Consider the following 21819-nt stretch of genomic DNA (forward strand, 5'->3'; position numbering starts at 1 on the left):
TTGTGAAGCAATCTATCCCTTGTGAGACGTCTATGCCTGGCCTGTATAAGCGGATATAATCAATAAGGACAATCCTCATCAGATGGCTTGAACTCCCCAATACCAATTTCCATCCACAGATGCTTTTATTCTGAACATCAGATTACAGCAGATGGCAGGATACAAACCGATGAACAGGTTGTGGTATTGTGCTGTCCAAGGATGATATTGTCTGTAGCTTACAATGTAGAATACATGTGCTCTGCTACATGAGGCTAGTTACTTCATTGACGCAGGAAGTACAAAACACAGAAAGTAGGGTGGAGCATTACATACAAAGGAAGTATGTCATAACATAAGGGGAAATAACTTGAGAACACAAGCACATTACCACAAAATGTCACTAGATGGCAGAATGTGAATTAAACTTAAAGTGGTGTTGCCACCAAAAAATAAAAGAATGTTTAAAATTCTTAAAAAAAAAAAATAAAAAAAAAATAATTGGAATTTTTTTTTTTTTACTCACCTCTAAATACCTGTTGCTAGGGGGTCCCTCGTAGTCTGCCTTCTTCCTTGCCCTGGCTGGTGACATCACTTCCCCTCGCACCTCACAGTCACCTGGGACCTGTCCCGTGTCCCAGGTGACTGCGTGGCGTATCACGCTCGCGCATGCGCAGTGGGTGCCCACAGTACATATGACGGCACCGCGAGCGGAGCGGGGAACAAGGGGGGGCTTTGTTCCCCCGCATCGCTGGACCCTGGGACAGGTAAGTGTCCGATTATTAAAAGTCAGCAGCTGCAGTATTTGTAGCTGCTGACTTTTAATTTTTTTTTTTTTTTTAGGGGGTACCACACTTTGAACGTCCATAGGAAAATGGTTAGGAAAACAATATATATATATAAATTCTATGCCCCGTTGAGGCAGCACACTCACCGTCTGGCATGGTAAACTATATACATCAGAATGGTAGTGATGCAAGTGCAAATAACAACAGTGTAATTTGCTGGATGTCTTGAAGACCTGAAAGACATAAAAGAACATGCATATAATGCAATAACAATAAGTCTTAATTTAAGGCTTCAAGATATGTCAACTATAGTTCAAGACACTTTCTTCTGGAAATCACTGGTAGAATCCAGCAAACAAGTTCATTCTCCAAAGGGCAAGAGCAGAATAAAGTTCAGTGATAGGTCTGAAAGTCTTTACAGTCCCTTATCTTGAAACCTTCACCTCCACTTTACGTACTTTACCGGCATCACTAGGAACGCTCTTTACAATAAGTCCCATGTGCCATTCGATCCTTTCAGCTTGCTGATCCTTAAAGAGGAGAGCCAGCTTTAAAAAAAAAAATTAAAAGGCAGCAGCTGCAAACACTGTAGCTGCTGACTTAATAAGCAGACTTACCTGTCCAGGGCACCCGCGATGTCGGCCGCCCGAGGCTGACCCGTCCCTCGGCTCTCGGGTCCCGGCGGCGCCATTTTAACTAAGGGAAACAGGCAGTGGAGCCTTGCGGCTTCACTGCCCGTTTCCTACTGCGCATGCACGAGTCGCGCAGCACCTTGTGAATGGGGCGCGCTGTCTTCTGGGACACACAGTTCCCAGAACACACAGCGCCCCATTACCCAGAAGACGCCGCACCGAGGAGAGAAGACCGAAGATCACCGCGGAGGAGAAAGAGGCAGATTAGGATGATGTGCCTAGCAACAGGCATTTCTGGTAAGTTTTAAAAAAAAATGTTCATTTTTTTATTTATTTTTTCTGATTTTTTTGCTAAATTTTAATGTATTTTTGTTTTTCAGGGTGGCCCTCCACTTTAAGCAGAACAAAATCTCCAACTATGTTAGGGTTCAGCCGTTGCCATTTCCTGTTTTAAAGTTTCCAGGTGGAACAGGAACAGACCCAAGCTTCTGGGTAAGACGAGTAGCTGGGGTAAAGATAGTTGGGGTCTCTGCACCTTTGTCAGGTTCTAGAAGACTGAAGACATCAGCTGTGGTTTCTTATGGATGACCCAGCAGGAATTCAGGACCTGTTATCCAAGAAGAATTTGCAAAGACACTTGCAGACACTGGCCTGGTGGCGTGATCTGCAGGATCAATTTCAGATGGAACATAATGCCATTGTTCAGTAGGGATGAGCTTGGTGTTTGAGACGAACGCATGTTCGAGACAAACACCGGCTGTTTGCCCGTTCGGCTAATTACGAACGTTATGGGCCGTTCGCGCCATATTCGTGTGGCACTCATGGCCCGCAATGCACTGCGATGGCGCAGTGCATTGTGGGCTTATGATTGGCCAAGCATGCACTGTGAACCCGCATGCTTGGCTAATCACAGCGCCGGCAGTGAGGAGAGCCATAATTGGCCAAAGGCAGGATGCCTGTGGCCAATTATAGCTCAGGGGGTTTAGTACAAGCCCCACACTATATAAGGCCACCATCGTGGCAGCCTTTTGTAGTGTGTTACGGCGTTCAGAGAGAGCAGGATAGGCAGGGACAGTGTGTTCTTTTCTTGTGAACCTAGCACTGTTAAAGTGGGTGTTGTGTGCTTCCAGCACAGTATACACCTGACGATACCCCTTATTGCTGGTGTTCTGTAATATAGGCATCTGCAGCAGTTAAAGTGGGTGTTTTGTGCCTCCAGCACAATATACCCCTGAAGTTACCCTTTTATTACTGGTGTTCTGTAATACAGGCATCTGCAGCAGTTAAAGTGGGTGTTGTGTGCCTCCAGCACAGTATACACCCGAAGATAGCCCTTATTGCTGGTGTTCTGTAATGCAGGCATCTGCAGCAGTTAAAGTGGGTGTTGTGTGCCTCCAGCACAATATACACCTGAAGCTACCCTTTATTACTGGTGTTCTGTAATACAGGCATCTGCAGCAGTTAAATTGGGTGTTGTGTGCTTCCAGCACAGTATACACCTGAAGATAGCCCTTATTGCTGGTGTTCTGTAATACAGGCATCTGCAGCATTTACAGTAGGTGTTGTGTGCCTCCTGCACAGTATACACCTGAAGCTACACCTTATTGCTGGTGTTGTTCTGTTTATGTAACACCCAATTGCTGGTTTTCCCATCTCTCTGCAGGCCATTACTATGTCTGGAAGGCCAACAAGGAGAGGCAGACAGTCACGAGCCAATAAAAGAGGGCAAGCAGGCTCTGTGTCTAGAGACAACAGTGCTGGTCGTGGACGTAGTGCATCATTATCAGCACGTGGCCATGGGACACGCTTGTCCTTATTTTCGGCAGCTGGACACATTGAGCCACATCATGCCAAAGACTTGGTAGAGTGGATGACCAAGCCCTCCTCATCCTCTCTCACCCAGATTCAGGGTACTAGCAAAGCAGCTGCCAATGCGTCCTATTCCCTCATCTCAATGTCATCCGTCACTCCTTCCCTAGACCCACCATGTCCTCCTGAGGAGTCCCCCAAACTGTTTGAGCACAGTGTTGGGTACATACTCCAGGAGGATGCCCAGCATTTTGAAGGCTCTGATGATGATACCCAGCTAGAGGAAGGCAGTAGCGTGAGCCCAGAGAGAGGGAATGCTCAAGAAGGACAGCAATCTGGCAGTCATGTTCCACCAGCTGAAGCATACTGCCAGGTTTGCTCCAGTGATGAAGAGGGAGGGGATGATGAGGTCACTGACTCCACGTGGGTGTCTGATAGGAGAGAGGAGGAGGAGGCACATCTCCAATAAGGCAGGATGCCCTCCAGGGGCCAGCTTAGGGGCAGCACACCGACTGAATCACACCGCAAAGCTTCCCCATGTGCAGGGAGCTGCCTCTGCGCGTTATTCCAAAAGTTCTTTGGTGTGGGCCTTTTTTGAGACGAGTGCATCAGATCGCACCGCTGCTGTTTGCAACATATGTCTCAAGCGTATCTCGCGTGGCCAAAACATCAGCCGCTTGGGCACCACATGCTTGACCAGACATATGTTGACCTGTCATGCAGCTCATTGGCAAGCGTACCTTAAAGACCCAAACCAAAGAACAAAGCGGACCTCTCCTTGCTCCTCATCAGCTGGGATCTCCAACCCCACTAGACCTTCATTCCTCTCAGTGCAGGTTTCAGAGAGGACTGAAGGTGTAGAATTAGGTGTGTCATAGCCAAGTACTTGCGGGCATTCTGCTAGTAGTACACCGATGTCCGATTGTAGCAGGCAAATTTCCCTGCCCCAGCTGCTGGACCGTCGAAAGAAGTTCACTCCCAGCCATCCACATGCCCAGCGGTTGAATGCTAGCTTGGCTAAATTGCTAGCACTTCAACTGAGGCCTTTTCAGTTGGTAGACTCGGCCCCCTTCCGTGAGTTTGTGCAATGTGCGGTTCCTCAGTGGCAGGTCCGCAAATGCCACTTTTTCTCACGGGAGGCAATTCCGGCTCTCTACCGGCATGTGGAAGGCAATGTCCATGCCTTGCTGGACAGGAGTCAGCAGTAAGGTGCATATTACCGCTGACTCATGGTCCAGCAGGCATGGACATGGACGTTACCTATCCTTCCCGGCCCATTGGGTCACTCTTCTGGCAGCTGGTAAGGATGCAGGACAAGGTGCAGTAGTGTTGGAGGTTGTTCCGCCACCACTCCTCCAAAATGCTACTACTGGTTGTGACACACCTCTCTCCTCCACCCCCTCCTCTTCTTCTTCCTCCATGGCCTCTTCCAGTGCTTTGTTCTCGGAACCAGCGGTGCTCCGTAGGCGTTCAAGGGGCTACGCAAATACGCAGACAAAAAGATGCCATGCCGTGCTTGCGCTGGTTTGTTTGGGGGACAGGAGCCACACTGGGGCAGATATTTTGTCAGCTCTGCAGGGGCAGTCTGAGAGGTGGTTGACGCCATGCCAGCTTAAGCCAGGATTGGTGGTTTGTGACAATGGCATCAACCTCCTCTCCGCCCTCCGACAGGGACAACTAATCCATGTGCCCAGTGTGGCCCACATCCTTAACCTAGTGGTGCAGCGGTTCTTGGGCAGGTACCCGGGATTACAGGATGTCCTGAGGCAGGCCAGGAATGTCTGCGTGCATTTCCGCCGATCATTTAATGCCAGTGCTCGGCTGGCTGAGCTCCAAAAGGAGTTGAACCTGCCCAAGAACCGCCTTATATGTGACATGCCCACCAGGTGGAACTCAATGTTGGCCATGCTGCAGTGGCTGCACACACAGCAGAGGGCCATCAATGAGTACCTGTGCAACTATGGCACCAGGACAGGGTCAGGGGAGTTCGTTTTTTTTTCACCACGCCAGTGGGGCATGATCAGAAATGCTGTCCTGTCACCATTTGAGGAGGCCATGAGGATGGTGAGCAGTGACAGTGCATGCATCAGTGACACTGTACCTCTTGTCCACCTGTTGGAGCACACGCTGCGTGGAATAATGGACAGGGTGCTTGAGGCAGAACAGAGGCAGGAAGAGGAGGACTTCCTTGCCTCTCAAGGCCCCCTTTATCCAGTGTTCCTGCTGTCCCACCCATCACACAGGAAGAGGACGAGGAGGAGGAGACTTGTGTCAGTATGGAGGTGGAGCCTGGAACTCGGCATCAGCAGTCTTTTAGGGATGATTTACAGTCCCAAGAAACCTGTGGACTTGTACGTGGCTGGGAGGAGGTGGCTGCGGATCATGTTGTCCTTAGTGACCCAGAGGACCCAGTACCTAATGCCTCAGCTAACCTACGCTGCGTGGCCTCTCTGATCCTGCAAAGCCCGTGGAAGGATCCCCGTATTTTTCGGATCAAGGAGAGGGACCATTACTGGCTGGCCTCTCTCCTTGATCCACAGTACAAGGGTAAGGTTGCGGACCTTATCTTACCTTCGCAGAGGGAGCAGAGGATGAGACATCTCCGGAAGGCCTTGCAGAAAGGTCTGTGCAACGCGTTCCCAGAGACTGGGAGGTTACAAACTCCTGGTCCTGGAAAACGTGTTGCTGAGGCTTTGGTCAGTCACAGAAGGAGCGGTGGAGAAGGTGGCTATCTGACCGATGCGTTCAGACAATTTCTTAGTCCGCAGCCCCAAGGTATGATCTGTTCCAGCAACCATTGCCAGTGTCTTATTTACATGGTGCAGCAATACCTAGGGGCAAGGTCAGACTTGGACACCTTTCCCACCGAAAATCCTCTGGCTTACTGTGTCTTGAGGATGGATCACTGGCCAGAGCTTGCACAGTATGAAATTGAGCTACTGACCTGTCCTGCATCCAGCGTTCTTTTGGAACGCACCTCCAGTGCTGCTGGAGGCTTTGTAACCGATCACAGGGTACGCCTGTCCACCGACTCGGTTGATCGACTGTCCTTCATAAAGATGAATCAGTCTTGGATCACCACCAGCTACCAAGCACCTGAAGCTGATGTAACGGAATAATTTTTTTTGAAATGTCACATCCCTTCAAGACTGCTTATGCTGATGCTGAGTGACTGTCCTGTTATATTGACTCACTATCCTCTTCCTCCTCAATGATCCTTCTGATAGCTTGGAAGAACATTTTTTCAGCCACTGTTTAACAGGGGCGTGTAATTACAATTTTGGATGCAATGCTTTGCAGCAGGGCTCATTCCTGCACTCCAACTAGAGTATATGGGAGAGGTTGCAGTGTCGTGGCACCAGCACCAGTGCCTAAGCACCAGCACCAGTGCCAGGGGCATGTAATTACAATTCTTGATATAATATTTCACAGCAGGGCCTGTTCCTGCGCCCACCAAGAGTAACTGTGAGCACCAGCACCACCACCACAACCACCAAAGGCCCAATTTTTCTACCACTGTTCAACAATGGCATGTAATTACAATTCTTGATATAATTGTTTACAACAGGGTGCTCCAGCTCCCACCAAGAGTCACTTTGAGGGCTTACAGTGTTGTGGCAACACCAACACCTTAGGCCCCCATTTCTGCAGGGCATATAGGGCAGACCCCTACTTTCAAACATCCAACTTACAAACGTCTCCTACTTGCAAACGGAAGGAGACAACAGGAAGTGAGACGAAAAAAGACGGACGGCCCAAAAAATTATACAGGGGTAATAACCCTTCCCTATGTTTTCCAAAAAGCTTAAAAATAGATTTTTTACACTTTAAAAATGAACCAGTTCAAAATTACAAACAGATTCTACTTAACACAACAAACCTACACAGTCCCTGTCTTGTTTGCACCACCTGTATACTGCTGTTCTGAGTATATAGGGCCTTGGGGCCGCACGCCTTTTTTTATTTTTATTTGGGTACGAGGTTCCCCTTAATAGCCGTACAAGACCCAAAGGGGCTGGTAATGGGCGGGGGGGGGGGGGGGGCTACCCATGCCATTTTTTTCTCAATGATTTTCATCCGTATTGCTGGAACCAGACATAATATTAAAACCGCAAGCAGTTTTAAATGACTTTTTTCCGTTAAATGTCATTTTGTGCAGGGACTTTTCTAAACACGGGAAACATGTGCCACTTCACAGGTATACTTTAGACACTCCCAGACACGATATTTAAATTAATATTTCACTTCTTTTTTTTTCACTTTAATAGTCATTAAAATCAGTGCTCATGAAAAAACAGTCATTTAAGAAAAAAAAATTGTCATTGACCCATGTCCCCTGGGGCAGGAGCCGGGTCCCCAAACCCTTTTTAGGACAATATCTTGCATATTAGCCATTAAAATTAGCACTTTTTATTTCGAACGTTCGAGTCCCATAGACTTCAAAAGTTCTAAAGTTAACATGAATTTTCGGTCCGTTCGAAAGTTCTGGTCCGAACCGGGGGGGTGTTCGGCTTATCCCTAGTTGTGGTCATATTGGTCCACTGACCCAATTCACCATTTACCCGTGTTCTCTGCTGCCATCGCCAGGGCTAGGTATGGCCATATATTGTGGTTCATGCACTTCAATGACAATGAACTCTGTTGTTCTCAAGATGACCCTGAACATGATTGGCTCCATGAAATTCGGCCCCTTGTAAACTGCTTCAACAAAAAATTTGCAGCCTTGTTTATTCGCAATCAAGACGTCTGCATTGATGAGTGCCTGGTTACATTTTCTGGCCGTCTTGTTTTCAAACAATATCTCCCCAGCAAGCGTGCGAGATACAGGGTCAAGATATATAAACGCTGTGACAAGGCAACAGGCTATACATGGAGGTTTCTGGTTTACAAGGGAAAAGATAGCAGCTTGGAGCCCTCCAATTGCCCAGACTACATAGGGAGCAGTGGCAAGATTGTTTGGGACTTGGTGTCACCCTTATTCGTAAAGGGGTACCATTTATACGTGGACAATTTGTATTCAAGCATGCCACTTTTATACACCTCTATCAATGAGGAATTGGCGCATGTGGCACCGTTCAATCTAATTGTCGGGGCTTCCCCCAAGGGCTTGTAAATGCCCAACTTAGTCTAGGGGAGAGAGCCTGCTTGAGGTCCAATGAGTTACTTGCAGTGAGATGGAAGGACAAACGGAATGTTTTCCTTCTGTCTTCCATTCACCAAGATGCGGCAGTCCAAATTACTACGGCGACTGGTGTTGTTGAGAAGCCCCTCTGTGTCCATGACTACAACCATAAAATGGGAGGGGTGGACTTCAATGAGAAGATGATGGCACCGTACTTAGTTGCCCATAAGGCAAGATGCTGCTGTAAAAAAGTGTCTGTATACTTATTCCAATTGGCTCTGTTCAATGCTTATGTGCTATACAAAAAGCATCTGGACGAACTGGATCCTTCCTAAAATTCCAGGAAGAGGTCATCACAGCACATCTGTATCCAGCAGGTGCTGTGGCCCAAATTCACAACCCAGATGCAGTGAGCCGGCTGCATGAGGGGCTTTTTCCGGATGTCTTTCCTGGTACCCCTACCCAACGAGCACCCCAAAAAAGATGCCATGTCTGTAGCAAGCGCGGATATAGGCATGACATCCGATATTATTGTCCCTCCTGTCCTGACCAGCCTGGTCTCTGCATCGGGGACTGTTCCCGTCACTACTACACACTAGTGGAGTATTAGAATAGGGTACAGCACGGCACAGTCCTAGGGCAGACTACCACACAGGGTCTCGAAAGATGTTAGATGGCCATCGCATTTTGAAAGACCCTAAGCTGGAGCATACAAAGTTATAATAAAAGTGTAAAAAAAAACATAATATAATTAAAAAAGCCAAAAATAGTTGTCGTTTTATTGTTCTTCTCTCTCTATTGTTCTCTCTTTATTGTTATGCTATGTTTTAGTGTATTTTGTGCTATACTCTGTTTTATTGTTACTGTGTTTTATCGTGTTTGCTTTGCAGGTATGTCATTCTACTGTTATAACCCTTCACTCTGTTATAACCCTTCACTGTACTGTTACTATGATTTATGCTATAATTTAATGTTTTATTGTGTTTGCTTTGCAGGTATGTACTACTGTTATGCTGTAATGTTACTTTGTTTTATTTTTAACCATTATTTGCAGGTACGCCATTCAGCTGCAGCACAGGTTTATTTATTTTGACAGCAACTGGGTTTGCTCTCATGATACAAAAATTCATGACTCCTGCGCTGTTGGAAGTGATGTCACTACCCCAGTTAAAAAAAAGAGTATAAATGCCGAAGCATAGGGGCAGGGGTGGAAATTAGGGGCAGATTGCCCTTATGCTTCCGCATATATTTTTTACTTTTTTTATTTTTTTATTTTAGCACAGATTGCAATTTAAAAAAAGTTGTTTTATTGATGTTGCAGGGAGGTGGCTATCTCACCTGCAGTATCAGAAGACACTGAAACATTGCTGCAGTGAGAGTGTTTCCCTCTAGTGGCAGCAAAGTCTGTGTCATCACATCCTACCAGCAGAGTGATTAACACCAGGAAGCAAAGCATACAGGGAGTTGTAGTTCCAGGACTCAAGTTTCACATTGAGATTTCCCTCTTTTAGGGCTACAACTTCTGCTGGATTTTGAGTGGTTATACTGGAATGATGCCTGCAGGTTTAGGTATAATCTTGGTATAGTTTTTTTCAGCCAGCAGTTGTAATCCTAGTAGCTAATTATCTGCTAGACTGCTTTTACAAGCAGTGGGAGAGAATGTCCCCCCCCCCCCACCCACCCACCTTCTTCCATGGGGTTTCACTGGCTCTCCTGTGCCACCAGGGAACCCGAGAATGTAGACAGTGGTTCCACCAGCTGACCATAGAGGTTTTCGGGGACCAGAATGGCTCAAATCGTCTCTATGGCCTAAGAAACTGGAAGCTATGAGCATTTCATGACTTTGGTTTCACCGAATATAAACGGTGCCATTGGGAAGTTGGGAAAGCATCTTATCACACCGATCTTGGCATGGTCAGATGCTTATACCCATGGCATGTGTGAGCAATATATCATTTAAATTTTTTTTGTCATTATTCAATCACTTGTGACAAAAAAATGAAATATTCATTGGGCTCAAAACGCCATTGGGAAGTTGGGAAAGCATTTTGTCACACCGATCTTGGGGTGGTCAGATAGTTTGAGGGAAGAGGAGAGATAATTTTTTAACATGCCTCATAGCAAATAGCTTGAGGAGGGGGGAAGTGGTTTGTGCTAGCTTGGCATTTCATGGCCTCTGAAACTGTGATAGGTAGTGAGGAGTGAAATCAACAATTTACTCCATTAGAAAGCCTGAAGGCGGTGATTGGTTTTCGGGTTTTGTACGTGGCTAGACTGCCAAAAAGTCTCACACAAAATGAGTTTTGGGGTGTAATTTCACATATACCCATGACATGTGTGAGCAATCTATCATTTAGTGACAACTTTGTGTAAAAAATAAATAAAAAAAGTTGTAATTTTCTCAAAACGTGTGGCAAAATATAAAATATAAAAAAACAAAGATAATACGGTGCACTCTGAATATGACTAGTAAACAAACTCATATAGTGTTGAATGGGAATGAACATAGTATTATGACCACAATGGGCTGTTACAGTCAGTAATGTCCATGAAAAATAAGGTAAAATAATTAAAAAGAAACTGTCCATAGGGGGCTGCCACTTCCGAGTAGAAATGTACAAAGTGCTCTGAAAAAGACAAATGGAAGAGGAACGGTGCGTTCTAAGTGGAGTAAAACGGTAAATTTTAATAAAATTTTAAAAATCAATACACTCACAAAAGAGGTTCATAGATGGGCATTGTAATAAATTCAGCATCCGCTAGTCGCCGTCAGAGAGGAAAGGCCATCCGATGTAAATCTGGCAGAGGGATAGATGATGTGGATGGTCCCAGCCCCGGAAACACCGCTGGATATGATGTTTGTGGTGGTCATGGAGCGCAAATATTAGGCACCAACGCTGGCGGGGATTGGCGTCACTTCCGGGTGTCACTTCCGGGTTAGCGGGGAGTAGCTCGCATTTGGGACATGCGTGTCCCTTCTTCAGGCTGTATTAAAATATTCCATGGACTCCACATGCCACTCAGCAAATAGTTTGGGGTGTCTACTTTCCAAAATGGGGTCATGGGGGGGTGGGGTTGTCCTATTTTGGCATTTCATGGCCTTCGAAACTGAAACTGTGATCATTAGTGGAGTGAAATCAATAATTTATGCCCTTAGAAATCCTAAAGGCAGTGATTGGTTTTTGGGGTTCTGTAGGCAGCTAGACTCCCAAAAAGTCTCAGACATGTGGTATCCCTGTACTCAGGAGAAGCAGCAGAATACATTTTGGGGTGTAATTTCACATATACCCATGGTAGGTGTGAGTAATATATAATTTCTATTTTTTTTGTCATTATTCAATCACTTGCGACAAAAAAAAAAAGAATATTCATTGGGCTCAACATGCCTCTCAGCAAATACCTTGGGGTTTCTACTTTCCAAAAAGGGGTTATTTGGGCCATTTTAGCACCTCAAGAAATGAGATGGGCAGTCATAAACTAAAAGCTGCGTAAATCCCAGTAAATGTACCTTAGTTTGTAGACGCTATAACTTTTGCATAAACTAATAAATATACGCTTATTACATTTATTTTTACCCAAGACATGTGGCTGAATACATTTTGGCCTAAATGTATGACTAAAATTGAGTTTATTGGATTTTTTTAATAACAAAAAGTATAAAATATTTTTCTCCCTTCGCCTTTCAGGACAGCACCTTGGACAGAGTGGAGCTCCACCTCTTCACAGGAAACACTGCGTGTCAACTCGCCTTTTAAAAGCAGCTGCTTTCATCATGCTGTCAGTTTTAGTGTTTCCTTTGTCATGGAAGCACTGCTTGGGGAACCAGAGGGGCTGCACTCTCTTTAAGGAGGGTTTTGAGCAGTACCTTCATTGCCTTTTATATCTGGACCAGCCCAGCTTCTTCCTGCACGAGAGGGGGTGCTCGGTGTGCCTTCCTTCACCGGCCCACAGGGGTAATGGTCTACAGGGGGTCGTGGGTGTGTTCATTTTGAGCATCCATGCCTGGTCTTAGCATGATGACGATGAGTCTCGAAACGGCAAGTGACGTCAGTTCCGGGGCGGAGACATTCCTGCGGTGCGCAGAAGCGATTGGTTCCAGCTACTGGAATGCAGGAGGAAGGGGTAGGTCTTCTGGCTGGGATTTCCTTCCGCTCTCCACATAGAAGGAATTATTTATAGAACAAAGGCGGTTGCTGCGGCATTCACAATGGAGGAGGCTGAGTCATCAGCAGCTATGGCGGATGCAGGTGCCCAGGTTCCTGGCCAGACCCAGGTAGGAAAGGTGCAGTGGCACCTCTTTCCTTTTTCTCACTGGCTGTGTTTATTCTGTGTATCTATGCTAGGTCCTGCAGCTATCTGTTATAATGGGAATGGTCTATTAGCAGTTCAGCATGGAGAGAGACTCTGGGGCACTTCGGAGTGTTTGTTCAGGGCTCTGTGTGTTCTCTCTATTGGCAACCATATGTCGCTCTAATAGAGGGTGGGGTTATGTCTTGCTGTCTTTCAGAAAGCCACCGTTAAGTCAGAAAGAGCAACAGGAAGAAAATGCCCTTCATGCAAGAACCCTTTAAGGGACTCCTGGCCCAAACCGCTGTGCAAATCCTGCATCGCAGGTTTAGTGAGAGAAGAACCTACACAGGAGTGTAATCATCTGTCAGAAAAGAACTAGCAGGGACCCTAGGGACAGTACGTTCCCTTCTGAAGAAACAGGACCAGGGTTCAAGCCAGGAACAGATCTCCCAGTCCAGTCTTCCTCTTACCACTTCCGGAATAATGGGAAGTGAGTCAGAGGAAGAGGAACAAAGTGTTCCTCCCTCAACCATTGATTCTGGGGAGGATGAAGGGGAAGAAGAAAATAGATCTTCTTCTAGGTACAAGCTAATGCTTGAGGAGGCAGAGGATCTACTTAAGGCAATTTGTACTACCTTACAGATTCAAGAAAAGAAAATGGACAGGTGGACAGATCTGGCATTCAAGGATATGTTGAAGGACGTCATGGACAAAAGGGCATATGCGGTATTAAAGAAAGTCTGGGACTCATCCCTATCTAACCTTTAAACCTGCAATGGCCACTACAATGGTTGCTAGAAATATGGAGAAATATGTTGGCTAAAACAACTCAAAGGCCATGTGGTAGCAGGCATTTCTAGGAAAGATCTGTTGGAGTCCTTCCCTACCCTGTTGAGAGCAGTAAAATATATGGCTGATGCCTCAGCAGAATCCATCAGGATATCTGCCAGATCCTCAGCGCTTGTTAACTCTGCCAAGAGGGCTCTTTGGCTGAAAACCTGGTCAGGACACTCAGCATCAAAAGTAAAACTTTGCGGGATCACATTTATAGGGGACTTGGTCTTTGGGCCAGAATTAGAGTCCTTGATAGGACAGCCAATAAGAAAAAAGCTTTCCCACATTAAAAGAAGACGGGGCAGAAAAGGAAGACTTTTCATCTCTTTCAACAAGCCCATAAAGAAGGGTATCAAACCCAGAAAAGGCCATGGAACCCTCAGAAAGGGAGAGGCAGAGGTGGAGTGCCCTTTAGAACTCCTGTGCAGACCCCAGAAAAGCAATGATCATCTTTGAGTAGGCGGGAGGCTACAGGACTTCCTGCCAGCTTGGGAAAGAACAACAAAAAGTCCTTTCATCTGAATTTAATTCATCAGAGGTATCAGTTATGCCCCGTACACACGAGCGGACTTTTCAACATCCAAACTCCGACGGACTGAGTCCGTCAGACTATTCGATCGTGTGTGGGCTGCAACGGACTTTTGATTCGCCAAAGTCTGACGGACTTTAGAAATGAAGCATGCTTCAAATTTTCCCGACGGAACTCCGCCGGACCCGGTCCCCTTCGAAAAATCCGCTCGTGTGTATGCTACTCCGACGGACTAAAACCGACGCTAGGGCAGCTATTGGCTACTGGCTATGAACTTCCTTATTCAAGTCCAGTCGTACGTCATCACGTTCGACTCCGTCGGAGTTTGGTGTGATGGTGTGTGTCCAAGTCCGTTCGGTCGAAAAGTCCGCCAGAACTCCGGCGGAACTCCTTTGGAGGTCTGTCGGACATAAGTCCTCTCGTGTGTACGGGGCATTAGAGTTTTTGCAAACACCTCAATCACTTTTATGTGACAAACCTTCCAAAGGATCAGGAGAAGGCCTTGGCTATGAAGTGAAAAGATTGTATGTGATTTTGTGCAGAGGAATGTACCAAGCGGATGAAAAATATAAAATATAAGAGAGAGAACTGCTGCCGCTACAAATTACTACCACCTGAGTGGAGTACAAACAAGTACTGGGGAAGGGTGTAGGTGTGGCGCTATTCCTCTTAGGGAGACTTTTATATATATATATATATATATATATATATATATATATATATATATATATAATATTGAAGTGCTTAAAATAAAGTGACAAGTGCAAAAAAATAACCAGAAGGTATGTGTGGTATACTAAACGTGTGACGCTTTTTGCAGGTAAATAACTTGTGCTTGTGTGTTACACCCTCTGCAGAATGCAACAGCAGGATGCAACACTCAAAGGTTAGAATAAAGTGACAAGTGCAAAAAATAACCAAAAGGTATGTATGGTATACTAAATGTGTGACGCTTCTTACAAGTAATTAATTGTGCTTGTGTGTTGCACCATTTGCAACACTCAAAGGTTAAAATGCCTTCAGGGTTAATAGTAACCTGTACTGATGGCTTGTTTGGAAATTACACCCCTGCATGCTTTTAGTTCTGCTTTCCGTTTCATGGATATTAGTGAAATGTGAGGGGGTTTGACCCCCTGCTATTTGGTACAACAGAACAACAGAAGCTGGTTGCATAAGTTGGTGTTTCCACCATACAATTCCACCAGTCAATAAGTGACAAAATGCATTAAGGAAGAACTAGGTGAAGAAAATATACACCCAACACAAAATAATGATAATAAAAATAATAAAACTTCAATATGTAAACAGTCCTGTTCACATTAGATGCAGTGATAAACAGAACAAAGTAACTTGTGCTCATTAAAAGTGTCCATTGCTCTCGCAAAAAGTAATGCTTCTTCTTGCCCTCTTGGTTATGGGATTAATGGTTAATGGATTGCCTTATCCCCCCCAGGGGTACTGCGCAGCCACAGTATATGCCACTGTGTAGCACTCTGGAAATGATCGATCCATGATTTACTAATATCGTTCCGTCACTTTTAGCATGTAAGGAAGAGAAGAGTGCCCATAGCCTAATACCGCTTTGCAAACTTTTTATTTATTAAAAAAATTTAGATATATTCACATTTGCTCTAAATATTACAGACATGTAATGAAAACACAGGCGCCGAGAGAAAAAAAAACTATCTACGGCCCTGACCGGAAGTGATGCAAAGATGTTCTGTAACTCTGCCCTAGGGGAAGTTTCCGTTAAATGTTTTTTGACTACTTGTAATGGGGGTCATTGGATTCTGGCGAGTAGGATGTATGGCTGGTGATGGTGGTGGAAGACATACTCCTTTGCTGACTGCTGATTATAGGAAGATCTTATCCATAATTTGTTCAATTGGACACTTTGGGGGTTATTTACTAAAGGAAACTCCACTTTGCACTGCAAGTGCACTTGAAAGTGCATTTGGAAGTAAAGTCGCTGTAGATCCGAGGGGGACATGCAAGGAAAATAAAAAACAGCATTTTAGCTTGCACATCATTGGATGATAAAATCAGCAGAGCCCCTCAACTCCCCTCATTTCAGATCTACCCCTTAGATTTAGAGTGACTGCACTTTCAAGTGCACTTGCAGAGCAAAGTGGATTAGTACAGGGCCTGGGGTCACATAGGGAGATACACATATATGCGGCCCCATGGAAAAAAGCCCAGCGCAATGGGGCAACATATATGTGTTCGGCGGGAAGAGGTTAAAGCTAACTAGCAAAAATAAATCAGTTTCAGCTACACTATTTATTTGCCAATACATGTAGAAGCTACATTGCCGTGTCAAGGCACCTCCTGATAAGCGTGGTCCCTAAAAAACAATGAAAAGATGGCAGGCTCATCTAGAGGAAACCCTTTTTCATAGTTTAAAAATATCACAAACTCTCTCAACATAAGCTGAATAATGATGTGTAGGCTGAGAATTTTTATTTATTTATTTTTAAATCAGAGAGTCTGAATATTAGACTTTTTTTTATTTAAGTAGCATTCACTTTTTACGTCACATCTTCATACTGTATATACATCAACAATGGTAAGTACCATATGTAAAATATTAGATGAATCTACATCATCATATGCAGCATTTATGAAAAAAAAAAAAAAATTAAGATAAACTGTCATCCAGAAAATCTCCTTAGAATTACAATGCAATTGTTAAAGTCACACATCAAGTAAAAATACTAAGAAAAATATTTACACATTTAAATAATTTAGCAGTTAAGATAGTTTCCCTTGGGACTTCTGGATCATATCCTGTATGTAAGGTTTGGCAGGACTAAGTAATAATAATAATAATAATAATAAAAAAAAATCAATATTTTAAACATGATTAAAATATGTTACATTGGTGGCTCTAGCTTGTTAAAAAAACACAGTACAGTCTGTGGAATCCTGAGACAGAAAGTAGTTTTAAAAGAACATTTTCAAAAGCTTCCCAACATGATCTTCAGTGATTTCATTTTGTGGATCTTCATTTACAAGTAGTAGGTATTCTGCATTAATGGAGGCACTTTCATTGTTTTGGTTTACTTATCTCCTTCTTTATTAGAGACAAAATACATTTTTCAATGAAGGTATGTTGGAGGATTCCATCGATACCATGGTCTACATAAAGAAAGTCATGAAATTATTACTTAATGAAACAGATTAAATAAAGAGAAATTAATTATTATATATACCTTCTTATATATTACTGAACAGTTTTCTACATGTAATTATAAGGGGGATTCTATATCAACTTTGTTTAGTAATGTGTTTTATGTACATAAAAAAATTAGATAAACCATATTTAATAACGCAGGCTCAACACAAGGGCACGTAGTAAACAGTTGTTTGGCTTAGGCCAGAAATAAGCAGCGAGGGATCCTCAAACAAGCATATTCCACCCACCTCAAAAAAAAAAAATATATATATAATTCTGTTAAGGGGGCCAAAAGGAAAATGATATAAAGTTACTAAAGTGGATCTATACTCGCCTTGAATCCACCGATGCAGTGTCCCAGAGCTCTCTGCTGGCCACTGATGTCTTCAGGTGGCTGGATTCTGGGTCTCAATTACCAGCCACCTTCATTGGCTGGGCGAGGGTGAGGTCACTCCCGCGAATGCGTGGGAGTGCAGTCAGCTTTGGCAGTGCCGAATATCAACAGTGAGCTGTGCATGTCAACTCACTGTACAGGGTTGGACAGGCAGGTAAGTAACTTTATTGCAGATCCTTGCCTGTGCACCATTTTTCTTTTTTTTTTTTCGTTAAAAAGTAAGGGTCCTTTCACACGTGTGATCCGTTCAGGTCCGCCTGTCAGTTTTTCAGGTGGACCTGAACGGATGCTCCATAGAGCTCTATGGAGCGTCGGATGTCAGCGATGACATGTCTGCTGACATCCGAGCCGCTCCGATCCGAAAAAGTGTGACGGAGGAAAAAGCTACTTTTCCATCTGTCATCGGATCGGGTGACGACGGACACTGCGGCCCGTCGTCACTCGATCTCCCATAGGGGAGAGCGGAGATGTGACAGGTCCGTCCCTGCGCAGTGTGCAGAGACAGACTTGTCCTCTGCCTGCTCAGCGGAGATTGCTCCGGCGATCCCCGCTGTGCAAGCGGATATCCACGGGGTGGATCATCACTGATCAGCCCCATATGAAAGGAGCCTAACCCCTTTTTTGTTGATAAAAAAAATCCCCTCTTAGGCTCCTCCTCCGGATCGCCGTAGCGATCTCCGCTGAGCAGGCAGAGGACAAGTCCGTCTCTGCACACTGCGCAGGGACGGACCTGTCACATCGCTGCTCTCCCCTATGGGAGATCGGGTGACGACGGACCGCAGTGTTCGTTATCACCTGATCCGATGACGGATGGAAAAATAGCTTTTTCCTCCGTCACACTTTTTCGGATCGGAGCGGCTTGGATGTCAAACAAAAAACAAAGCTTTACAATCACTTTAATTGCTCCCTAGAACTCCGCTTTCAATTATTCATTATACTCCCAATTTAATATGCATATAAGACGATTCTGTCTTTGCCAAATAACATTTTCCAGAGTAAATCTGACTGTATATAGATGATAGGCAAACAAAAGAACCTCACCCAGAGGAGCTGTAGCTGGAGGTATTCACATTGGGTTTTGAACTGTTTAGAGAGATTCCAGGACTGCAAGAATGAAGGCCTGAACATGGTGAGGATGGTCTGCTGGAACTCCCAGGAGAACAAGATGAAGTTACTGTAATACAAGAACCCATCAAAGCAAACGTTGTAAGTGCACATATTGAGAATTCATCTATATTTCAATAGCTTTAATTTATTAATCTATGAAACACAGAGGTATACATTATTTATTTTTATTTTTTTCACTCTTCATGCTTTCAGAGATGCGATTACGTAAATACAGGAAAAATGAAAGGGTAGTTGACTCAGACCAGCAGCATCTACCTATTTCAATTATGGATAGATTCTGGTGTCTTGAATCACTCACAAGCTTCAGATATCTTTCAGGAACTGCAGTGTCACAATCTCTCTATCACAGTTCCAGCCCCATACACACTATTAGATTTTTTGCAGATTTTTGTCTTCAGATTTACGAAAACCATATATGAGGTCAAACCTTAAGAGTTTCAATTTGCATGCAATCAGGCAGGCCCTTGCACTACATGGTTTTGGTAAATCTGAAGACAAAAATCTGCAGAAAATCTGATGGTGTGTATGGGGTCTAATCCTGCAGCCAGGGCTGGATTTATAAGGGGGCAAAAGGGACAATTACCCTGGGCCCCCCTGACATTCAAAACTTATAAAATATATAATAAAAACATATTTTTTTAAAAAATTAACTGTATCTTGGGAAGTAATATTTTACCGGCCATCATCTGTAAAACTCTGGGCTGGTATATTGTATCATTTTTCAAAACTGAATTTTGGCAGCTCAAGCAAACCCACATAGAGCACTATGACTGCCTGAGTCTAGGCATGTGTGACTTCAGAATGATATTGTGTCATGCAATTTAGAAATGTGTCACTGTCATTGAGAATGTAAATCAAATCTGTGTATTACGGGCCCCCAAGGTCTAAATCTGGCTCTGCCTGTAGCTATTAAAAAAACAAACAACAGAGTCTAACTTATCGCTACCAATCTCAGGGCTAAATGTTGTTCACCTCATATGGGGAAGACTAACCTTACATTTCAGCTACTGATTTGGAAATAACTATGTCATTACTTCATACTCAAGTAATACTGTATGTGTATTGCTATTTTGTTGCAATACTCTCCTGGGGATGCCACAGCCCTTAGGTTGGGTCTTACACCCCCAGGAACAAGAGACCTCTGCTCTGGGCACTAGCCCATATATACCTCCCTCAGCCCCCTGCTGGTCACCTGCCATATTGACCAAGGATTGGTTAAGGTGATATTAAATCAGAGTTCCACCCATTTAAAAGTCAGCAGCTACAAAAAGTAGTCCTAATTAGACACTGACCTGTCCCACGGTCCAGTGATGCTGTGAATGGCCAGGCAATCTTTTGGGACCTGTGACGTGTCCCAGAAGATTGCAGGGAGGGAGGGGGAAGAGGTGAACTTCCTTCCGGTGCCGCCAGGGGAGGAAATAGGAGCTGGGTGCCTTTGAAAACTGGGTACCTGCTTCCCCCCCAAAAAAATTACATGCCAAAAGTGGCATGTCAGGGGATCACCAGCACTTAAATCGGATGTTCCATTTTGGGTGAAACTCATATTCTCTGACCCACTATGTCCCAGGGTCCCCTAAGAGACAGGGGAAGTAATTAAGCCCATACCTACAGAACCCAGAGCAGACATAAGTAAGCAAACAATGCTCTCCCTAATTACAAGGAAGCCAAAAACTAAATTTAGCAAACAGTAGCTCTGAATATTACAGGGTGCTACATGTAAATATAAACTAGCAACTGTACCCATTCTAAAACTGCAAGATTGCTACTCCTTACGCCTGTCGGCAGAGTTAACTTGGTTAAAATGTCTGTACTTCCCAAATTTACTTATTTGTTCAGACAAACCCCAGTGCACATCCCACAAGTGTTCTTCCGGAAGTTAACTAGTCTGCTTATTCCTTTTTCTGGAACGGAGGTACCCCTAGGATTGCGCAGAGCACACTCCAGCTCCCAATCTCTCTGGGTGGCCTGGCAATGCCCTGCTTTGTCAAATATAACTGGGCGGCGGTCCTTGTCATGATCAGGTGGTGGCTGTCCGAGGACCCGGCTAACCCTGCGGCTATGCTGGAGGCGGCATTATTGGGCTCCTACTCCAAACTCCGGAATATAATATACAGAGGTCCCAAATCCAACCCCAAAGTTACTCCATCAATGCGGGTTACACTGCGGGTCTGGGACACAGTAAAGGCCAAGGTGGAAAACCCAATAGCTGGTCCCCTTATATACCCCACTATGGGGAAACCCGAGATTACCCCACATCCGATCCATTCCGGACCCGGTGATATGGGCAATCTGCTCAATTTTGTATGCCATGTCTGTGCCAGACACAGCAACGAGAGTAGGAGCACTAAAGTTGCTTGCTCCATCTTGCGCTGACCAGCAACTCCCTTCCCCTGCTCAGCAATTCTATCTGTTTTGTTGATGTGGCATATGCCACTGCACCAGTTTGGCACAAGTAAACTCTGTTAATTTCCACTATTGTGTGCATTTTTTAATTCTACACAACACCAAAAAGTAATACAAACCTTAGAATAAAATCAAGATAAAATAATGTTAAAAGAAAAAAAAGAAGAAGAAGAAAAAAAAAGAATAAAATTATAGAGCAAACTTGTGATTGGTACTGACAAGGCTACAGTAGTGCAAAACTGTATCAACTGTACAAAGTTAAGTTGATCACTGAGACATGATTTAACAGTTATTTTATCAGGACAGGCTCTGATTGACTCATCCAATAAGAACTTAAAATAGAACTGCCATGCCAGATATACAGGGCTGCTGATTTCTTGGAAAGGCTAGTCCGTTAGCACTGTCTAGCATCAATACAGGGTCAGAGACCTGGAACAAGCAAGCAACAAATAAGCTTCCAAGAAAGTCCAGATTTTCTATCACTATATTATTCATGGCCCAGTGTGCACAGAAGCTAAAGCATTACACAATGTATCGTATCTCGTGTTTCGTGTTTTACCATTAAGATCGAAAGTCAAAGCAAAAGAAAACCTCAAATTTTAGGTTGACATCAGAACACTAATAAGGTAAATCGATAGGGACATTAGTTCTGGTGACACATTGGGATTCCGTTACTTTGGAGGAATTTCCTCTCACTTCCTGTTTGGCTACGGGGCAGAAAGTGAAGGGAAATCTC

At 44.5% G+C, this 21819-nt stretch overlaps 1 protein-coding gene across 2 annotated transcripts in view; it reads right to left on the bottom strand.

The window, feature by feature from the left end:
* Window positions 1-15620: 15620 nt before the first annotated feature.
* POU2F3 (POU class 2 homeobox 3) overlaps window positions 15621-21819 on the bottom strand; it is a 225978-nt gene continuing 219779 nt past the window's right edge. For both annotated transcript variants that reach the window (XM_077457374.1, XM_077457375.1), the window contains exons 12-13: window positions 18594-18726; window positions 15621-17121 (exon numbers count right to left, since the gene is read on the bottom strand). In XM_077457374.1, the coding sequence (XP_077313500.1) occupies window positions 17082-17121; window positions 18594-18726 (173 nt within the window). In that variant the 3' untranslated portion in view covers window positions 15621-17081. The remainder of the gene's footprint in view (window positions 17122-18593; window positions 18727-21819) is intronic.

The sequence above is a fragment of the Lithobates pipiens genome, unplaced genomic scaffold (genome assembly GCF_037356315.1).
Source record: "Lithobates pipiens isolate NorthernLeopardFrog02 unplaced genomic scaffold, aLitPip1_a1.2 Scaffold_27, whole genome shotgun sequence".
Lineage (NCBI taxonomy): Eukaryota > Metazoa > Chordata > Amphibia > Anura > Ranidae > Lithobates > Lithobates pipiens.